Genomic DNA, 19,625 nt, shown 5'->3' on the forward strand with positions numbered 1-19,625 from the left:
GAACGTAGATTAACTCACAGAGGCCACGTGCACAAGACCCCGAGCCCAATCACACCAGGCCAATTTGCCATAAAGGGTCTAAAAGCTACATTCCGTTTTGGATGTAAAGTCCATAGACTGTTTCTGGGTAAAATCCCTAAACAAGAGCCAAAGTTATTATATAAATTATTATTAACCCTTTGAAACCACCAGAGCTAGTACTTCAATGTTTAAAATATTTACTACTAATATTTGTTAAATATTATAAATAAGCTAAATTTAGATTGTGATAAAAAAATAATAAAAAAAATAAAGAACATAAAAAGTATTAACAACATAGAAAACTTGAAAATACATAAATATTTTTGCCACAAATAAATCATAAATAAAATGTATAAAATATAAAATATATTCATTACTTATGTAGATAAATAGATCAATACATTATGTAATTTGATCACAATTTTGTACATATATTAATATATACCTTTATATAAGAATGATTTATTTACATATGTTCAACAATGTAATAAAAAAAATGTGTTAAATTATGAGTTTTAATAGAATTATATTAATTACATTATTATTTTAAAATAATATCAATCATTACATGTTTACATTTCTTAAAAATGAATACAAATAATATATTATTCATTAAAATAATTAATTTAAGATAGAGATAAATATTTTAATGCACATGAATATCACAGATATTTATATATATTAAAATATAATAATAAAACATTGAAATAAATATAATTTAAATGCTTTTGTTTTATAATAATTATAATTATATGGTAAATACTATATTGGATGATAAATAAATCCTATTAAAATAATAATAAAAAAGGTGTATATTCTTGTTATACTTGTGTTAAAAGCCCAGTTTAAAGAGCCGTCGACAGTGTGCTGCTGAGTCATTGGAGAAGACAGTACTCTCTCCTCGCATCTGATTCTAACAATGTGAAGGCGTCCTGTTTTGAAATTCTGATACACACACACACACACACACACGTGTGTTAATATTCAAAGAGCCAGCAGCGTGAAACAGGTGCACATGCTCAGTGCAGGTCTGATGACAGTTTGTGCGCGGCTGAGTTGGAGTCAGAGCTGAAGACCACTGAGGGGAATGAGGGAAGGAAGAATCATGGAAAACCATACAAAGCCAGGGAAAGCCAGGGGAAACGGTGGAAAAAAGGCAGTTGAGTGCATGAAAGCGGAGTAATATGAATGAGCTCACATCACTAATACAGTCCTGAATAAAGTCCACTGCACACAACTGTGAACCAAACCAGCCAGGCAGTGACGATCCGCCCAAATCCTCTCCACTTCCCTCTCTCTCTCCCACTCACTCTCTTTCCCTTTTCAGTTTTTAATCATCCTGTCTCCCTCTCTGAGATACTGAGTCCATCTCTTTCTCTCTCTCTCTCTGTCTCTCTCTGGGAAAGAGCTGCTGTTGGGGAAGACAGCTGTGGGTTGGCCGTGTTGTATTTGTGAGGACTGACGCTAAACAGACACAATGTGAACACTCCACTGTGTTGTTTTAGCTTCTACAAAGAAAAGCTTTTTTTTTTTGCTATTTAGAAACATGACAAACAAAATAGAGTGATATTTCCATGATAATTAAGCATTCGTCAAGTTAATTACTATAACATGCATGATTATTCCGCTGATTGCAAAAAGGAATCACTCTCCAAACTGCTCCTAAAGTTGATGGCACCCACATAAACAGATGAATTTTGCCAAATTTCCTTCATAAACATCCATCCAAATAATGAATATCACTTTTCATTGCACATCTACTCCAAATCAGCTTGTTCCAGTAATACAGCTAATATATCACAGAGTATGGGAAAGAAAAACTTAGCAACTCATCATAGAAGAAATAATATGAGGCTTTATTCATTTATCTGACATTATTCATGATGGGGAAATAAGCCAAACAAATTAGCATTAGAAACACAACTCAGGACATGGCTCTCTTTTCCAGGACCACGCTGAAGGACACGCCCATTTATAAGCATCATCTCCCGCACCGAGCTTAGTAGCTTTGTAGTGTTTTAAATATGCATTTTATCTCACCTAAAGGCTTCTCAGCTTTTCTTCCAGTTTAGGATTCTGGAATCTTTGGATGTTTTTCACTGCATTAAATATGACAAATTTCAGCTCTAGAGCGTCAAACTGTGTATCTCTTCACCACTGACCGGTCCAGATCTAAAGACTCTCTTTCATGTTTCTTGGTACCAACAGCATCTAATGGTGCTCAAGAGGGTTCGCCTCTGACTTTGAAGTTCAAGCCAATAACAACAGAGCCACTTCTTTATTCTTCCAGGTGAGAGAAAGTGACGACCTCTGGAAACTCACCGACAGCAGCATGGGCTATGTACATACCCTCCTCCCTACACATAGTGTAACTTCCGCAGTAGCAGTGACAGGAAGCTACAGAAATTCTTGAACGCAACCGTGACGTCACTGGTGGACAACAGCTGAACAATGCTGTGGTAAAACACCGTTATGACTGACTGTTATGACAGTATCTAGCTAAATAACCAACATTATTCATGACAATAGCCTAGCAATAAGCTAAACTCAAATGTAGAGGTACCGTTATTCTTGTAAATGAGATCGAAGTCGAACTCGAATTCATCCGACACTATAAACCTCCGTAATGCAGCTACGTAGCCGAGTATAATCTGAGCACCGAGTTTAGCGAGTCAAGCTAACGTTAACTAACACCAACTAAAACAGGCGAAGTGATTACCTCCATGTTACAGAGGCTCTTGAACACCTTTCGTTGGTGTCCTTACATGCCCATATTGTTGGAAAAGCGCCAGTGAAATGAGCTACAGATAACGGAGTGAGCGGATGGTCCTTTCCAAAGTGCCCGTTTAAAGTTGACAAATTTAGTCCATTTTCTGGATATTTTGGGATCTTTGGGCCATTTGTTCACAGATGTCCCACTGTACATTGAATGATTGCAGCCAAAAACAACACACCTTTTCGTCATTTTGCATTAAATTAAGTGCAACTTCTAGAGTTGTTGTCCACCATCTACGTCACAGGCAAGACGCCTATTAGAGTTTCCCAACACCGTTGGGGGGGGGGGACAACGGTTTTTTAAACCTTATTCTTTGAATTAGTAAGAAAAAACATGTTTTCTGACTATCAATAAACACAAGTTAGGAACTCAAATTCCACTGTATTTATTTGTTTGACACTTTCATATCGCTGCTGCTTAGCCTTTAAATGGATTAGTGTGTTATATGATGGGTGGTGCCTTCAGTGCAGTAGTCTAAGGTAGCAATCCTCTGACAAGAACTCTAAAACATACAGTCGCCCACTCTGTAACTTAACTACAACTGTAAGTGACTCTGGACGAGAGCATCTGCAAAATGTCCTATATGTAAATGTACAATGGGATAAGATGGTCAAAGGGTAGAGTAAATCTAAAATCCAGCTGTTTCAAGCAGCTGGAACAGCAGTGCACCATGGAAAATCATCATCTGAAAGGCCCTGTCCTGTTTGCTATGTTTTGCAAAGTCTGTTTCATTGTTTGACCATTGTTTAAACATGTATTTGTATGACTGGTTATCTAAATTATTTTGATGGTGGGTGGGTGTGTTTGTCGTGCTGGTACCAGTGGATCAGACACAGCAGTTTGCCCCACCAACTGAATCATACCTGCTCTGGTGGTCTTACGTGAGTCCTGACCACTGGGTAAAAGGGGGTTAATAAAGTATGGCTCCTGTGTAGACCAGTGGAGATGAGAAGGTGGACAGTGAGTGTAGAAACAAGGCGGTGAACTTAAGGTTATGGCTGATCAGTGTTGATGTTCTTGATCTGTAAACAGTGACGATTACAGGGATGTAAATACTACTCTTACACTGGTAGGATTGGAGTTTGTAACTGAGAAAAGAGTTCATATTCGATTTGAAATGCCTCTGCTGCAGTTCACTTCAAAGTCAAATTCAAAGTGGAAAATCTACAAAATGAAGGCTGCTAATTTGAAAGCTGGAGGCACGGGACCACTCTGGAGAAATCTGCCGTTCACATCAGAAGCAACCGCAAAAAACAAACACGTTGGCTCCGTCCTCAGACTCTCTGCAGCTTTCTGAAAGGGTCATATTTGGGTTTACGCTCTTTGGCATCAGAGTTTTTAATGAAGATCTACCATGTTTGGGATGAAACAGAGGGTCAGAACAAGAGGCCAAAGGGTCATCGCCTTCTCAAAAAGTAGAAAGTGAATAGTAAAGCAGCTGTTCAGCCAACAATCAAATATACATTCGGTCTTCACTTCAGCTGAGAGAGAGATAGAGCAGTCTGGGTGTAGTCAATGAGCCCAGACAAGGTCAGGGTCTGAAGTCAGCTTCTGTAGTTTAGACTGGAGCTTAAAGGCGAAGCCTTTAAGTCCTAACTAACCTGAAATGGCCATGTATGTTAATCAATTAGCATTGTTTATTTAGCAAACAGCATTCTTGTATCATTACACACTTGCCGCAGGAAATCACAAACAGACTTGCTTATGCAATTCCTGGCAATGTAAGACCACCTGAAAACTGTAGAAATTCAGTAGACAGACCTGTAACCCAAGACCTACATTATTTTTATGATTACTAACATAAGCTTTCCAACATTAGCCCATAGCTGCATCCCAATTGTGTACCTAATAATAATTCTAACTAGTGTTAGATTACATAGTTCAGTCACAAAGATGAGTATACTAAAAAATCCTCAGTGTGTACTAAGAACCAGTCAATTTTTGAGTAATATAATGGTGGACACTACTGGCCCACAATCCAATAGGAAATGGAACAGGAGGAGTTTCTCTGTTGTCTGCTAGCTTGGTCTCAATTAGTTCCTTACTCACTAGGTAGGGCACTTCACAGAATAAAAAACCTGTACTACACATACACAGTACATTAAATGTTAATAATGAGCTTGTATTGATTGTAAATGGTTTTATTACCTGACCTACTATGCACTATTTTATTGCAGAACCATTATTTTATGACCTACATGGTGTATTACGCAGTTTGGAAGGGATAAAAAAAAAACAATAGTGATCAAAATCATTGCAGCTGAAGCTTGATATGGTGTGTGTTGTCATAGCAACAGTTCATCACATCCTGTTAGTAGGAAATCGTGTATTATGTTAATATGTTGTACATTAGCCTAACAAACTCACACCTTTAAAGTGAGATGTATATATACTGTATGGTGTTAGTCTGTAGTACACAATTGGGATGCAGTATTATCTTGCTAGTTATTAACGTTTTCTATATCGTCACTGTCCATCTGAAAACTCGCATCTCCAAAAACCGTAACTTTACAGAAGAAGGAAAGAAAAAAACTTTCAACAGAAGTCAATGTAAAAAGATTTAACTTCAAGTAATTTTGGACCATTTCTATTGGTCAATTCATCACAAACTCTTCACATAGTGTGAAGGACAACTGCTGTGTTCAAATGAAGTCTGTATTCACTCTTGAAATCCACAGTCACACACAGAGTGATGCTCAAGTTTCTTCAATATATTTGTGCTATTATGAATGGTTTAGTTTTCATAGCGACTGCAACAAAACTAATGTTCGAAATGAGCTGGTGTTTTCTCTGTACACCCTCAGAAAGTGATACTTCCTAAAGCCATTATACAATTACCTTCAGAATTAGTAGACTATATCATTTCAGAGACAGTACTGACCACCCCTTGTAAAATACATTTTACGCTGCCTTACTGCTGTCTGTGCACCGTGATAGATGTGGGATATTTAGTTAGAGTTTTAAAAGTTGAAACTTCTGTGCTTTAATAAGAAATGGTTTACAAACTATAAAAATAAAAATAAAAATTGATCATTAGTTCAGGACAGTGGGGTAAAGTTGATGTAACTGATTAAGGATGTTCCCAGGTCTCAGTTTATAATGTGAGCAAAATATAGCTCCCACTTTGTGGATGAATTTCTAACACCTATTATAGAGTATCACCCTTAAACCTGCCTCTAAATTTAAACCCAAGATTATCCCTAAGCCTAAGCAGAAAAGGGTTAGAACAGAAGGTTTCCACTGTTTTACAACACTGTTTTTGTGATTCTTCTTCAGGAACATAAACAGTCTGTGTGGGTTTAGGGAAAGAGCGCCACCAATGGATGGGAGCTCACAGTGATTTTAAAGTAACTATGAATTAAATCAAAATGAATATCAGACTGATCTTTTTAGTTGTATATTTTTGGAGAACCATTGGAGGTTCAAAATCATTGTGATGCTCTGTTCACCTGTAACAGGCAGAATAGATGCTCTGTCATTGCTACTCTGAGCTCAGCACTGCAGAAACTGGACTATGTAACATTTTACAGGACAATGCTGTAAAAGCCCAGGAGCAAAACCATTAAATCTTAACTAGTGTTCTTTTAATGTATTATATTTTACTGTTTTATTTTTTTATTTCATTTTCTTTAACATTTGTTCTGTTTGTATTTATTTTTATTTGCTTTAAAAAGCACTGTATAAATAAACTTATTTTTAACAATACTATTTTAACTACCACTATCTTTAGTTGTTTCCATTTCAAAATAAAGGTGCCAACAGCACTGAGAAACCATTATTAATTCAGAAGATTAAAGAGCAGGAGCAGGTGCGTTTTTATGTATATTCTCAGGGTCGCAGACCCCTTTGATAAAGGCTCTGGAGAGAGGCCTGTGAGGTGTATGTAAAAGAGCTATTAGACTGACCTCTGACAGGTGCCTCACATCTCAGATCTCACACACAAAGACTTGTCAGTGCCTTTTCCTTTTTTTTTTTTTTTTTTTGCTTTAGTATGCTGAAGAAATGACTCACTTATATTATCGGCGGGCACTTTGACCACGGCGGGCTCAATCAGGTTGTCTGCGAGGACAAAGGCCCCTTCCTCCAGCGTATCCAGTAACATGGTGGCGGCATGTGTTTGCTCCGTGGAATTCATGTCCTTCCAGGACTTCAGGGCTTCCGGCCTCAGGAGGTTGTCCACCGTGTCCACGATGGCCTGTAACCGTGGAAACAAGAGAAATAATGATAGGCGTTTGATATTTGCTTTTTTTTTCCCCTTTTGTCTAGAAGAAAAAAAAATGAAACAGAACTCCATAGGACTCCATACATGAGGCACATGAAGGGGGTAACCAGAGCAAATTAAAGTCATGACAGGCAAGTAAAACCATGATTGGGGGTAGAAGCAGGGTGGGGGCTGGGGAAAGGGTTGAAGAGAGGGTCTTTGGCCCAAACAGGTCTTGATTTTGTGCCTGGAACTGCAGCAGTGTTTGTGTATGTGTGTGTGTTGTGTGTTACCTTTGTCATTTAACCATCACGGGGATTGTTATTGCAAATTGCGGCGGGAAAGCAGCCCGCAACTCTTTCCAAATAAATGGGGCATTCTTCTGCCGTTTGCTAAAGCCTAAGTGGGCCTTATTCCTACAAAAGCTGGCCTGTTTTCCAAGGAACAATTATGATTACATTCCATAACAGGATCTGACCGCAATGCCCTCAGAATGTATGCTATTCCCTGCGAGGGGGAAACGGCTTATCGGGCGGCGGGATCTGCTTGCCAAAGCCCGGCAGACTGTGGTGGGGGGGGGGGGGGGGTCCAACTGCGGAGATATTCATGTTCCCGTTCCCTTTTCTTGCTCCTAATCACAATCCTTTCATTTCCTGAGGCCGGGAGCGAGTGCTAACTGAATTAAACAGTTCCAGGGCCATTCCTTAGTGTATTTAAAGACTCTAGACCAGCTCCCAACACCATCTAGTGAGCTCTTATTGCGCAGTGTCACTCCAGCCTCGCTATTAAAGAGGACAAGGAGACAGCCAGCTGAGTCTCCACACAGTGGCCCTCGATCTACTGGAGATAAAATGGAATTGAGATACACCCGAGTCGAGATTAGCTGTGTCATGGTGACAGCCAGCTCTTCTCTTGCTCTGTCACCGACAATAAGCGCAATAACACTCGCCACTTTATGGCAGCTTATTTCCGTTCTTTGCTGGTTTGTGCCCCTCCGTAACCTCCAGATGAGTCCGATTAACCTTACGCCGCTTTCCTTGAAACGCAGAACTCCTAAGTTTGGACACATCTGATTAAACAGATGCTACATGGCAAAAGATTTGTAGGTGCCTTTTAGGGAGTGATTTCTATGCACAGATGGTTGGTATCACCTCCATAGAATGCACTGATGACCGCAATAGAAAGGGTTAGAGCAGCTGGAGCTGTGCATGAGCCTATGGTGCTATGCTCAATGCTAAACTAGAGCGGTATAAAGCAGTAGGTTGGTTAGAGTGGCTTTTATGATCCAGAACTTATGTCCCAACAGCAAATAAACAGCGCGCATAATTCATTCATTCATTCATTGTCTGTAAACGCTTATCCAGTTAAGTGTCGCAGTGCATCCGGAGCCTACCCAGAATCGCTGGGTTCAAGGCAGCAACACACCCTGGAGGAGGCGCTAGTCCTTCACAGGGCAACACACACTCACACATTCACACCTATGAACATTTTTGAGTCTTCAATCCACCTACCAACGTGTGTTTTTGGACTGCGGGAGGTAACTGAAGCACCTGGAGGAAACCCCCAGGGAGAACACACCAAACTCCTCACAGACAACTGGAGTGGGACTTAGCTCGCATAATCTTCATAGTAAAGCAAAAAATGCACTGAGATGCACTGAAGCAGCTGTGAACCTAAGGTCACCAAGCTCAACACCGAAGGATCTTCAATCCGGATCCGGATCTTTGATCCAGGCTCCAGGCCGGGACTTTAAAATGGCTGGCTGGTACGACACTATAGCTTCAACTACTAATGCGCCAAACTAGTCAGGTATCCATGGGTTGCAGGTTACATCACTGTGAAGAGTAGCCGCCACGTTGGGGACCTACACGTTACTCAAATACACAACTTTCCCATTAGATCCGCTGATGAAAATGCTAATGTGGCTAACAGAGGGTAATGGCTTTTTTCTCCTCTTTCTACACTTTGGGATCATTTACCACCCCCGACTCAAAGAGGCAGATGGTTATAAGTTATAAGGCCCTCTCCAGTGCAGGGAGAGGAGCTGGGTATGAGATAAATGTATCCAGCTTTCCTGTCTGTTTACAAAAGTGCTGCGCTCAGAAACCAAACAATCAGTCACTAATATGACTGCAACCAAGGGATAGTGTCATACCGACCAGCCATTGGTCCAGATTTGAAGACTAAAGAGAACTGGATCGGTGCTCTATTAAGTGACAGACTTACTACTGTGATTAAGACCTAATCTCACTAATGTTGTCATGGTTGCATGCCATCAAACCCTCACAGCAATGTTCTAACATCTAGTGTGAAGCCTTCAAGAGCAGAGGCTGCTAATACAGCCAATGTGGGGTAAAGTACTTATTAACACAGATGCTTACCAATTAAAATGTACATTTATTGTCTATCATTGCTGACCACTAATATACAATGAGGGTATATTTACATAGTATGTTGTTTTGTTGGTAAACAAATAAGTACAGTTCCTTTTGACACGGGAAAGACATCCGAAAAAGAACCTGTACTAAAGCACCTTCAGCAGAAATCGAAAGAATTGTTGTAAAACAAAGTCACAGCGGCACATCTCCACAGTCTGCACTGTGTAACAGTAGCCGAGGCTGTAATGAGCTAACTGGGTTATAGCTTCTTCTGCCAAAACAATACAAAACATCCTCTCGGTTCTCTGGCCCGGGCCAATGTTTTATTTGTTTTAGCGGTCACTGGCAGAAGCCCTTAGTGACCCAGCTGTAGAGAGGGGGAAAAATAAAAACACTTCTATGCTATCTCTAAGTGAACCTGCTCAGGATGGCACTGCAATTTAACCCTTTAATATAGTGCCACGGTATCTCTTCTCTCAGATTCACATCTCTTCAAATCATCAACACAGCTTTTATTAATAGTAATATACAAACAGGCTTTAAATTAGATGGAACATTTGTGAGGAACTTAAGGGCTCAGATGCCTTCAGTCCACAACAGTAGAAGTGAGGTCAGTTACTAAGTTTTGGATCACAACCACCACTCATCCCTTTAGTATCAAATGATGCCCCAGTTCCACTGCTCACAGCTCAGCTGCCTCCAGTTGATCCAGATGCTCCTGAGCGCCCCATTCTAACTGGTCAGGGCCCCTATAGGACCACAACAGGACAGGTTATGATTCGGGTGGTGGACCATTCTCAGTGCTGCAGTGACACTGATGTTGTTGGTATGAATGGATCAGACACAGCAGCGCTGCTGGAGTGTTTTAAAATACCATCGCCACCACCACAAGTATGCAGAGCACACACACATATATATTTGTTTCTTCTCATTGCTATAAGAACAGATAATAAACATAATCTGCAGTGAAAACATGCTAACAGCCGGCTTTGTATCTCCATTCTGTGATTTCAAAACTGATATGGAAGATTTGAACTGTCCTACACTTCTCAGGGGGTTCTTATGAGGGCGGAGGTCATTAAATAACCATGCTGCCTCATACGGGTAGAGGACCTGCGGTGGAAGAGCTGGATTTATGGCGTGAGAACCGAGCGCTTGGGGCGTTCTTAATTTGAGGCTGTTTTTGTGTCGGCGCTAAAACAGGCGTTTGAATGGAGAGGGGGACTTTGAGGCGGGTGGATCATAGCGCACACTCGAGGAAGTTGGCACGCGAAACCGCCCGACGTTGGCCTATTTCTCTTGGCAAACAAAGGGGGAGGAAAGAAGAAGAAGGTGGTGGTGTTGGTGTGTATGTGTGTGTGTGTGTGGGGTGCGTTTAAAAACGCTTCATCACATAAATAAACCCCAGTCAGAGAGAGTCTCACGTGGCTGTGGGCTGGGAGTTTTCCGGCAGTGTAATATATATATATTTTGTAAGTTTTCGTGCCCTGGTGTGGAAAACAAGGCATCAGAAAGAGGGGAGGAAAATCAGATAGAAGCATAACGACACAAACGAGGGAAATGACTCCGTCTTATGAACGCAGGCAGTGTGAAAGTTGAGGAAAGAGGTGAAAAAGTGAGGCACTTTGATCACAGCATTGACAGACAAGAAGAGGAAATGGTGCAATTACATCTGTGCAATTGCTCATACAATACTCCAGTGTTGGGGGGGGGGGGGTGAGGGGGGTGCAAAAGAGGAGAAAAGAAGCATGGGGAGCAAAGAAGGGGCTGAGGAGCAAGAGAAAGGAAAGAACTAGTGGGAGAGATAGAAACAGGTGCAAGAAATTATACGAGGTGAAAGAATTCTTAATCAAACACACAGTCAATATCTACTTCCCATTATGAGATTGGGAGTTTTAAAGGATTACAGACGTTTTGAAAGTTGCCAAGTCATACTTAAGGTTTCGGCCAAAAGATTAAGGCACTTTCACTCAATAAATGACATAAAAATTGGGGAAATGGCTAAAATCTTTGAAACTGCTCCATAATATTCTTAGAACAATCTCATAATGACAAATACTCGCTCAATTGACTCCATTCAGAATGATTTCCCTTGCTATGACATCATAAAACAAAGAGAGAGAGAGAGAGAGAGAGAGAGAGAGAGAGTGGGGAAATGTGGAAAACTGGAAGCAAAAAATGTGGGCGACTAGAGAAGCAGAAAGAGTGAGGGGGGAAAAAAGGGGCGAGAGACACAGAGAGAGAAAGTATGAAAGTAGAGAGGGAAGGGGGAGGGGAGGGAGATGAAAGGTAAAATAGGAGAGGGAGAGGGAGCGAGAGAGAGAGAGAGAGAGAGAGAGAGAGAGAGAGAGAGAGAGAGAGAGAGAGAGAGAGAGAGAGAAGAGGAAAAAAGAACAGCAGCCAGCCAGGCAGGCAGACAAAGGCAGAGACGCTAACAAGTGCCTAAAGAATGAGTCAGAATCCAGCAGAGAGCGTCCCGCAGACACACAGACAGAAACACAGACAGACACACACACACAGCCAGGCAGCCAGACAGAGGCAGAGAGAGACACACAGACAGACAGATGGAGAAGCTTCATGCAGAGAAGTGGGGCAACGGGAAGCAGGATGCAGTGGATGTACCTTCATATACGCCCTGCACGTCTTTTCTCGCTTTTGACGCTTATTTAAAGGAACAAGAGCACACACACACACAACAAAAACACCACACACACACAGAGAAAGTGGAGAGGTCAAGAACACCCGCCAGGACCTGACTGATATGTGGTCAGTGAAAACACTGACCAGAGTCTTATGTGGATGTTTGCATTGCTCTAAAATCATTGACACGGACCCTTATCGACCGGTGCCTAATGAAAACACACCGTTCACATTCTTACACAGCTGTGCACATGAACAGTGCGCCCAAACTTTTGCCCTCCGAAGATACAGCACTAGAACCCCACGTAAAGTGACAGAACTCATTAACATAAGCTCCGCCTCCTGGGCGTTAAATCTATAGAATGTTTAAACACCGAGCAATTAGCCATAACATTGTGACCAGCCCCTTGTTTCTTCACTCACTGTCCATTCTCTCAGCTCCACTGCCATTGCTCTGCATACTTTCACACTGATGTGCTGGTGCTGTGTGCTGGTACGACCAGCTGGAGTTTTTAAACCCCTGCCGTGGTCCTGTGGGGGCTCCTGAACATCGAACAACTGACGGACTACAGTGTCTATGTGACCAACTACAAAGTACAGTCAGTGTATACTGTGAGTGGAGGGACAAGATGGTGGCAATAATGTTATGGCTGATCAGTGTATTTGTCGTTGATGAGTGATAATCATCCGACAATCCCCAGACTTGACATTCCATAACAACAAGAGGAAAATAATAACGCGCCCTGTTATTGGACGATATTAGCACCTGTATTTACATATCAGTCAGGCCCAAAATATTTTATCTCACACACACACACACACACAGACACACACACACACACACACACACACACACACACACACACGCACACACACACACAGAGTTAGAAGAGTTAGTAGAGTCATAAAGGTCTATCAAGTGTTTTCCTGCTTTGGAAAACTTACTTACAAAAGGAAAAGCACTTTCTCTCTCACACACACACACGTTTGTTTACAATACACTGTGGGGACACTGCATAGGCTTCAATTCATTTAACCTCATCTAAGTGCTACAAGCCTGATCCTTACTCTTACCAACATGCCTTCACCTCACACTGTTATGATTTACATCGTAGGGAGCAGCTGGTGGTCCCCATGAGGAAGAAAGGTGCCCTCAATAAGAGTGTATAAACAGGTTGAGGACTCCAAAATGTGATATATACCTGTGATATATACACACACACAGTAAGAGAAGATGAAGAAACAAAGGCAGAAAAACACGAACACGCAAAAGTTTTAGAAGAGTTTATGTTGTTCTTGTACATCTTTTCTGAGTTATTGACGCTTGGATACCAAAATAAAAGCAACCACACACACACACACACACACACACACACACACACACACACACACACACACACACACACACACACGAACACAGACAAGCAGAAAAGATCAAGAATAAGACGTATACATAAACACGTACACATCCTCCTCACACATCCTCTGACTCTCTCTCTCTCTGTCTCTCACACACACACACACACACACACACAATTACAAGACATAAAGGCTTAAAAAAAACGGGCGGCTGCATCTTCAAAGGAACATCAAGGTGCTCTGTTGCTGCCCACACTGTGTTTTGGAGTGTGTGTGTGTGTGGTTGTGTGTAATCAGAGCATCAGCACAGACTGCCCAAGAAGAGTAAATGGAAGAAGTCCAGCGGCTCGTCTCCCCCTGTTTCAATTAGAAGTGTCTTTTGAATACATCAGCTGCTCACAACCCAAACCCAGCCGAGGAAAAACACACGAGGCACAGGTAGTGGACCGTGGTACAATCCAATCCTCACCATCCACTGGGCAGGAGGAGGTCATTTGTACTTCATGGTCAGGGTGATTGTGTGGATCTGGAAATAGTCAATCCATCAAAAAAAAAAAAAAAAATAGTGTCCTTCTCTTTTTAATCCCCCTCCTCCTCTCTTTCTTTTACTCTTTCTTGGACACACACCTCCTCTATCTCTAACTCTCTCTCTCCCTGTTTTTTCACACTCGTCTTCTCTTCCTACCCCTCCACCCTCTTTCTCTCCTCTCTCTGCCTTTATCTCCCTCCTTCTTTCTTCTGTTTTTGTTCTCGTTTTCTGACACACATCCCCTTCTTCTTGTCTGTCACACACTGACCCTCTCTCTCTGGCAGAAGAAAGGGAATAACTCTCGTGCAGAATCACCCGTTTCATTTCCTCTCCTCCAGCGCAGTGCTGAGATCCAGCCTCCAGGCCATCGATATTCCTCAGATTCTCTGCTAAACCCAGCACTGCGCAGGTCTTCCGGCTGGATACGTGTGGCCTCCTGCGCTCCGGCTGAGCCTCTCTCCTGAGAAAATATCTCCCTCCATCACTCGGCCTCAACCGAGAGGGCAATTACACTCCTGTAGGGGCCGCAGCTTCTTCCCTGGGCTTTTTTTTTTTTAATAGGACGCCTCCTGGCCATTAGCGGCCGGCTTTTTACATCTGCAGCGGCAGGTGAGGGGGATGCACTAGTGCTGTAATTACAGGGGAGGTGAGCCAGTGCAGAGTCGGCAGGTGGGCTCAAAAAAGACCTAGAAGACCAAGGAGAGCGAGAAGCCCCAGGGCCACGGGGGCCCGCTTTAATACCAGCAGGCAGGGGCAGGGAAGAGGGAGTGCCCTTCTGCAGGGAAAAGAGAGAGAGACAGAGAGAGAGAAGGTCTCCTCAAAAGAAGGAGAAGAAGAAGGACTGATTTTCTTTTTCTTTCTTTTTTCTGCTCGTCTTATGAAAAAAGTCAGGCCGGGTCTCGACTCCGAGATTCCACACACAGCCGGCTGAATTCCACAGCGGCAGGGAAATGAGCTCAGGGAGCTGCAAGGGGCATGTGGGATCAGGAAATCTACAAATACTGCATTGTACAGGGCTCTGGGGTTCCTCCAGATCTGGCGAGTCTTGTGAATAAGGCTTAGCAAAAAAAAAAAAAAAAAAAGCAGGAACTGCTCTGTGCCCAAACAACCGCACAACCCAGCAAAAGTTTAGGGAAACCATGCTGTCCAGACTGGATATGACTGTTCAAAGTTGGGATCCGTTAACACAAAGCAGCTGCATCCTTAGACTCAGTGCTCAAGCTTTCCATGAACAACAAAGCCTCGAGTCTTACTTGGTTAGCATCGAAAGTTGTCCCTAAACAGTGCCTTGGTTTCCTTTATAAACTACGGTCAAACACTTTTCACCTGGCGGTGACCTGGAGGATGTCACATCAAAGTGTAAAATGTACGAGATTCCCAAGGTGAAACTGATCACTTTATTTATTAATAATTACCAGTATCAGTGTGTGGTATACAATAATACTTGTTTCTATCAGAGACTTAGTGGAAGGCTGGGTGTCCCCAAACTTTTGATCGCTAGATGGAAACCCCTGTGAAATTCCAGCTCTATCTGTGCAGTTGGAATTACTTTAGAAACCCTAGTTAAATGACCATAAACCATCAACAAAAACAGTAAATCTGTTTATTACCATGGTATTATCATGTTATAGACATATAGTATAGCAAACTGTTGTGGACATGCTATAACCTGATTGGTCGTGCCAATAAAGCTTACTGAATTGAGCTGTATTGTACTGAGACCATTGTCAAAAATCAAGAACGCACTAATCACAGCAGAGCTCACACAAGTACAACAGCTATGCTGGAGATTAGCCGAATTGTGCTAATAGCCAAAACACACAATTAAACATTGCAGTGCCCAGAAACTATTTGTAAGCACTAAGCCGGAGATAGCTTTATGCGTGTGTACCTTGTTAAAGCTGCGTCCGGCCGAGTCCTTCTCGCTGGGCCTAAGCTCCTGAAGCTGAGCGTCCAGGATGTCCACAAGCTGCTCCATGAGCCGGACAGAGGAGCTGACGTCTCCCGCAAACACAGGGCCCTGAGTGTGCCTGGCCAGCTCGTTGGCCAGATTCGCCGCATTCTCGCCGCTCCGGATCTGACCCAATTTAGAAGCAAATGTGTGATTATGGGGACACGCAGATTACAGGCTGGGGAAATGAGAGGGTTTGGAACAGAGGGAAGTGGAGAACCCTGTTGATAAACTCTGCAACACTTCCCAACACAAACTTGGCCTGTGGAGTAAAGCTCTGGTGTGTAGCAGACTGAGGCTTAAACTGATCCTAGTTGCTGTTAGATGAAGGCGGCTTTTGAATATAACAAGGTTACAGCTACAGTTGAGTGTACTTATTAAACGTACTGAAGAAAAGCTGCAGTAAAATGGACCAATGCTGTTTCTTAAGAGAAAAATTAAATCTCAACAAAAGCAAAGTTTTATCGGGGGCAGTATATAATCAAATATTTCAATTATAGTTTTTATTCGGTTCATTGCACTTTTTAAACTGCTAATCGCCACAGTAGTGGATTGTCAACATGGATTGCAGTCTGTAATTGTGTAACTACAAAGTGCAGCTCTATAGTGAAATCTATTAAAACATGAAAATTTGTTCAAAATCAAGACACTTTTTTAATGTTATGTCTGATCTGGGTATAGTTTAACACAACAATATAAATCATTGTTTAAGAAAATGATTTGTTACTGACCTTTTGCGCCACCTGCGTGACCCAGTGTGAAGTGCAGTTGCTGAGATCTGGACCTTTCGGGTTCCAGGTGCCACTCGCGGCCATGCAGAGGAAAGAGGCGATACCTGACCACGAGGAAGCAGAGAGGGGGTGAGGAGAAGCTAATATAACACTGTCATTGTCTAAACCTGCCCTCAAACTACTGTCTCAAAGCCAAGGCTAATCCCAAAAACCTTTTACCAACTGAACCAAGGGCAAAGTCAAGGGTGTGTAGAAGCCGGAGACCGGTCTAATCCAGTGTTTCTCAATTACAGTCATAAAGTCTTCCCCAGCACTTGACAGTTTTCCTGTTCTAACACATCTAGCTAAGCTGAAGATAACACACTAATGGCATTTGCATCCCATTTAGGTCTTTCGGCCTTATCCAGACTGACGTAAACTCTAATCATATGCCTACACATAGGTGAATGTCTCATTAAGAGTGACTAGGACGTTTAGATTTGTAACATGTTGCGGCTGCCAGGGGCAGAAATCCCAGGAGGGAATGTGGGGCAGGAACCCCATCCCCCTCCTGGGAAAAACAGGTCTCTCCCACAATTATAGTTTTAAACGTAATTATATAACTGTAAATAATAAATATTAACATAATTACAGATGCTAGGAATTCATTTTTAGGTTTTGAAAATGGCATTACCCCCATTACTCATATACCTCACAATGGTTTGCTTCATTGCTTACCATCACAAGAGTTGCCATTTTGGCCAATTTCCCCACAGGGCAATCGGTGAGATCACAGCATTTAACAGAACCCTAGTCACAAGTCACCTATTCACAATCATGGCTGTAAAGTGCAGGGGACGTGAATGCAGTCTGGGTGTTGCTTCCAATACATCTAACCCTCATTCACATTCCTTTACATATACATCACATTCACTTTTAAGAAATCAACACTGGGCCTGAAATGCAGAGGTCCATGAATGGTCTCATGGTTGTTTTTGTTAAGCTTTTCAGCGTCGAACAATACCGGACGTATCAGCACTATGTTTCTAAGTATATTTATAGAACGTTCTGTAATCGCTTCAGGGTCTGATTAAAAAATAATTGGTTTTGTTTAATGAAATGTCAGTTGTGCCATGTTTATTATCTCGGCATCGTGTGATATAAATTATATAGGAGCAAACGGTTTCAGATTCTGTTATTAGGAACTTAATGTGTTTTGTTTTCTTGCCTAAAACAATCAGATTATTACTGGAATTATTATTAATAAATCAATAAACGCTTTAACTCAAATATAGCGCAAAGGTAAATCTGTTTCTCCACTTGAACACAGAGAGCAACTCCATGAGCACAGCTCAGGATGATGTAATACCTACTATACATTTCATAGTGCAAATACAAAATGGCTCCCTATTCATTATTCCCTACATTACTAACTATAGAGTGCACTATTATCGTGAATAGAATTCAGGAGGTGGTGAACAAATTGAAAAACTACTTCATGCAGGTTTTTACCAAACAAACCAGTGGATTATGGGTATCTACTATTCACTAGTGTACATGGGTTGTGGGATTGTTTGAGTGCACCATGTTTTCAGACACTACTACAAAATGGCAGGATCCCAGAAAAGTGCACTACATAGTGCATAGGCTACAGTTTCAGTCAATACGGCACAGTGCCAGTCAGCCACCTCAATACTAGAGAGGTGGGCTGCCAACATACACTCTTCTACATGGTCTTAGTGCTGTTTTCACAGACAGGACAGGTATCTGTGGTGAGGTGTTATGGAAAATGTTTTCAGACTACACTTTCTGAAAGCAGTGGGGATGAATATTGCCCATTTCTGAAAGTGCCGGGTCCCCAGCGTAATGACACGTAGGCTTACTACATGTCAGCAGGCTCTAAAACAGCTACTGCTAATGCTCTGATACTTCATAACTTCTACTGGAGAGCAGAGTCAAACCTGCTAACGTCTGACATTATGGGGAAACTCTAGACAGCCACTGAGGAATATGCAACACTGCACTGCACTGCACTGAAGAGGTGGGCTTTGGTATTTCAAAACACTGGTTTAAACTGCCTTAAACCACTGACCAGCTTTCACAGAAACATACAAATCCCCCGTCTTACTAAACACAAACACACAGCTAAATCACCGGTGTCAAATGAAGTCCTACCGTGTTAAATGGACACCTGCAAAGTTAATTTTCCTCTAGGCAGCCCCTGCTGGCCTCTACAGAAACAAGACTCTATACACCTAACACTTTGCAATTTAGCTATTACTGAACTCCAAAAACTCTCTCTTGCACCCACCTCTCGTTCCCTTCGGACATGGCCTCTCCACGGTCACCCCCCTGTGCGTCTGTGGCCAGACGATGTCCCTGATCTCCATGCTCTCGCAGAAGCGTCTGCTAGACGGGGGAAGGCTGGAGATGGTGGGGTCGGGCATCCCTGGGTGCTCCACGGCCGGGTCCTGCCGCGGGTCCGCTGTGGCCGTTACATTAGCCGTGCCCCGGTGAGTGCTGCTGGTGCTGGTGGTGCTGATGGTAGTGGTGGTCCTTCTGGGGAACATGGTGGACACCACGTTGTCAGGAATCGTCGAGACTGTAGATGATGATGAGAAAAGAGTTAGCACTGTGGGTGGTAGTGCAGTCATACAATAAGAAATTAGTACATGCTATTGCTATGAGAACAAAAGCTGATGCCATTTTAAATTATTGAAAACAGTGCCAAGGACAGCTTGGCTGACATGACATTAGGGGTCTTGCCCGAGGACTTGGGTATAGGGTAATCTGGCTGGCCAAGCTAGGAACTGAATCCATAGGGTGTGGTTTGGAGGGAAGCAACATTGCTCAACCACTATATTCCAAACCAGCCACTGAGAAGCCATGGGCTATGCATCATTCTTATTCTTGTACTTCGTTATATTAATATTTATCTCCTCTTTCTTTGCAATTGTCTTGCCAGGTATTACCTGCCTCATATGCCCCCATTTCAGTGCCCTCTGTCTCAGGAGGGTGGACCCAAACAGGCTTTTTTTTCAACTTGCCACTGTCACAATC

General features: G+C 42.4%; 1 protein-coding gene across 9 annotated transcripts in view; it reads right to left on the reverse strand.

The window, feature by feature from the left end:
- Positions 1–19,625, reverse strand: part of LOC136707833 (adhesion G protein-coupled receptor L2-like) — a 148,228-nt gene that overhangs the window by 50,869 nt on the left and 77,734 nt on the right. For 5 of the 9 annotated variants that reach the window (XM_066682101.1, XM_066682103.1, XM_066682106.1 and 2 more), the window contains 5 exons: positions 18,877–19,167; positions 16,587–16,690; positions 15,796–15,981; positions 11,999–12,037; positions 6,809–6,992 (listed from right to left, as the gene is read on the reverse strand). In XM_066682101.1, the coding sequence (XP_066538198.1) occupies positions 6,809–6,992; positions 11,999–12,037; positions 15,796–15,981; positions 16,587–16,690; positions 18,877–19,167 (804 nt within the window). The remainder of the gene's footprint in view (positions 1–6,808; positions 6,993–11,998; positions 12,038–15,795; positions 15,982–16,586; positions 16,691–18,876; positions 19,168–19,625) is intronic. The other 4 variants (XM_066682108.1, XM_066682105.1, XM_066682107.1 and 1 more) reach the window with 1 other exon arrangement.

Source organism: Hoplias malabaricus, chromosome 9 (genome assembly GCF_029633855.1).
Source record: "Hoplias malabaricus isolate fHopMal1 chromosome 9, fHopMal1.hap1, whole genome shotgun sequence".
Lineage (NCBI taxonomy): Eukaryota > Metazoa > Chordata > Actinopteri > Characiformes > Erythrinidae > Hoplias > Hoplias malabaricus.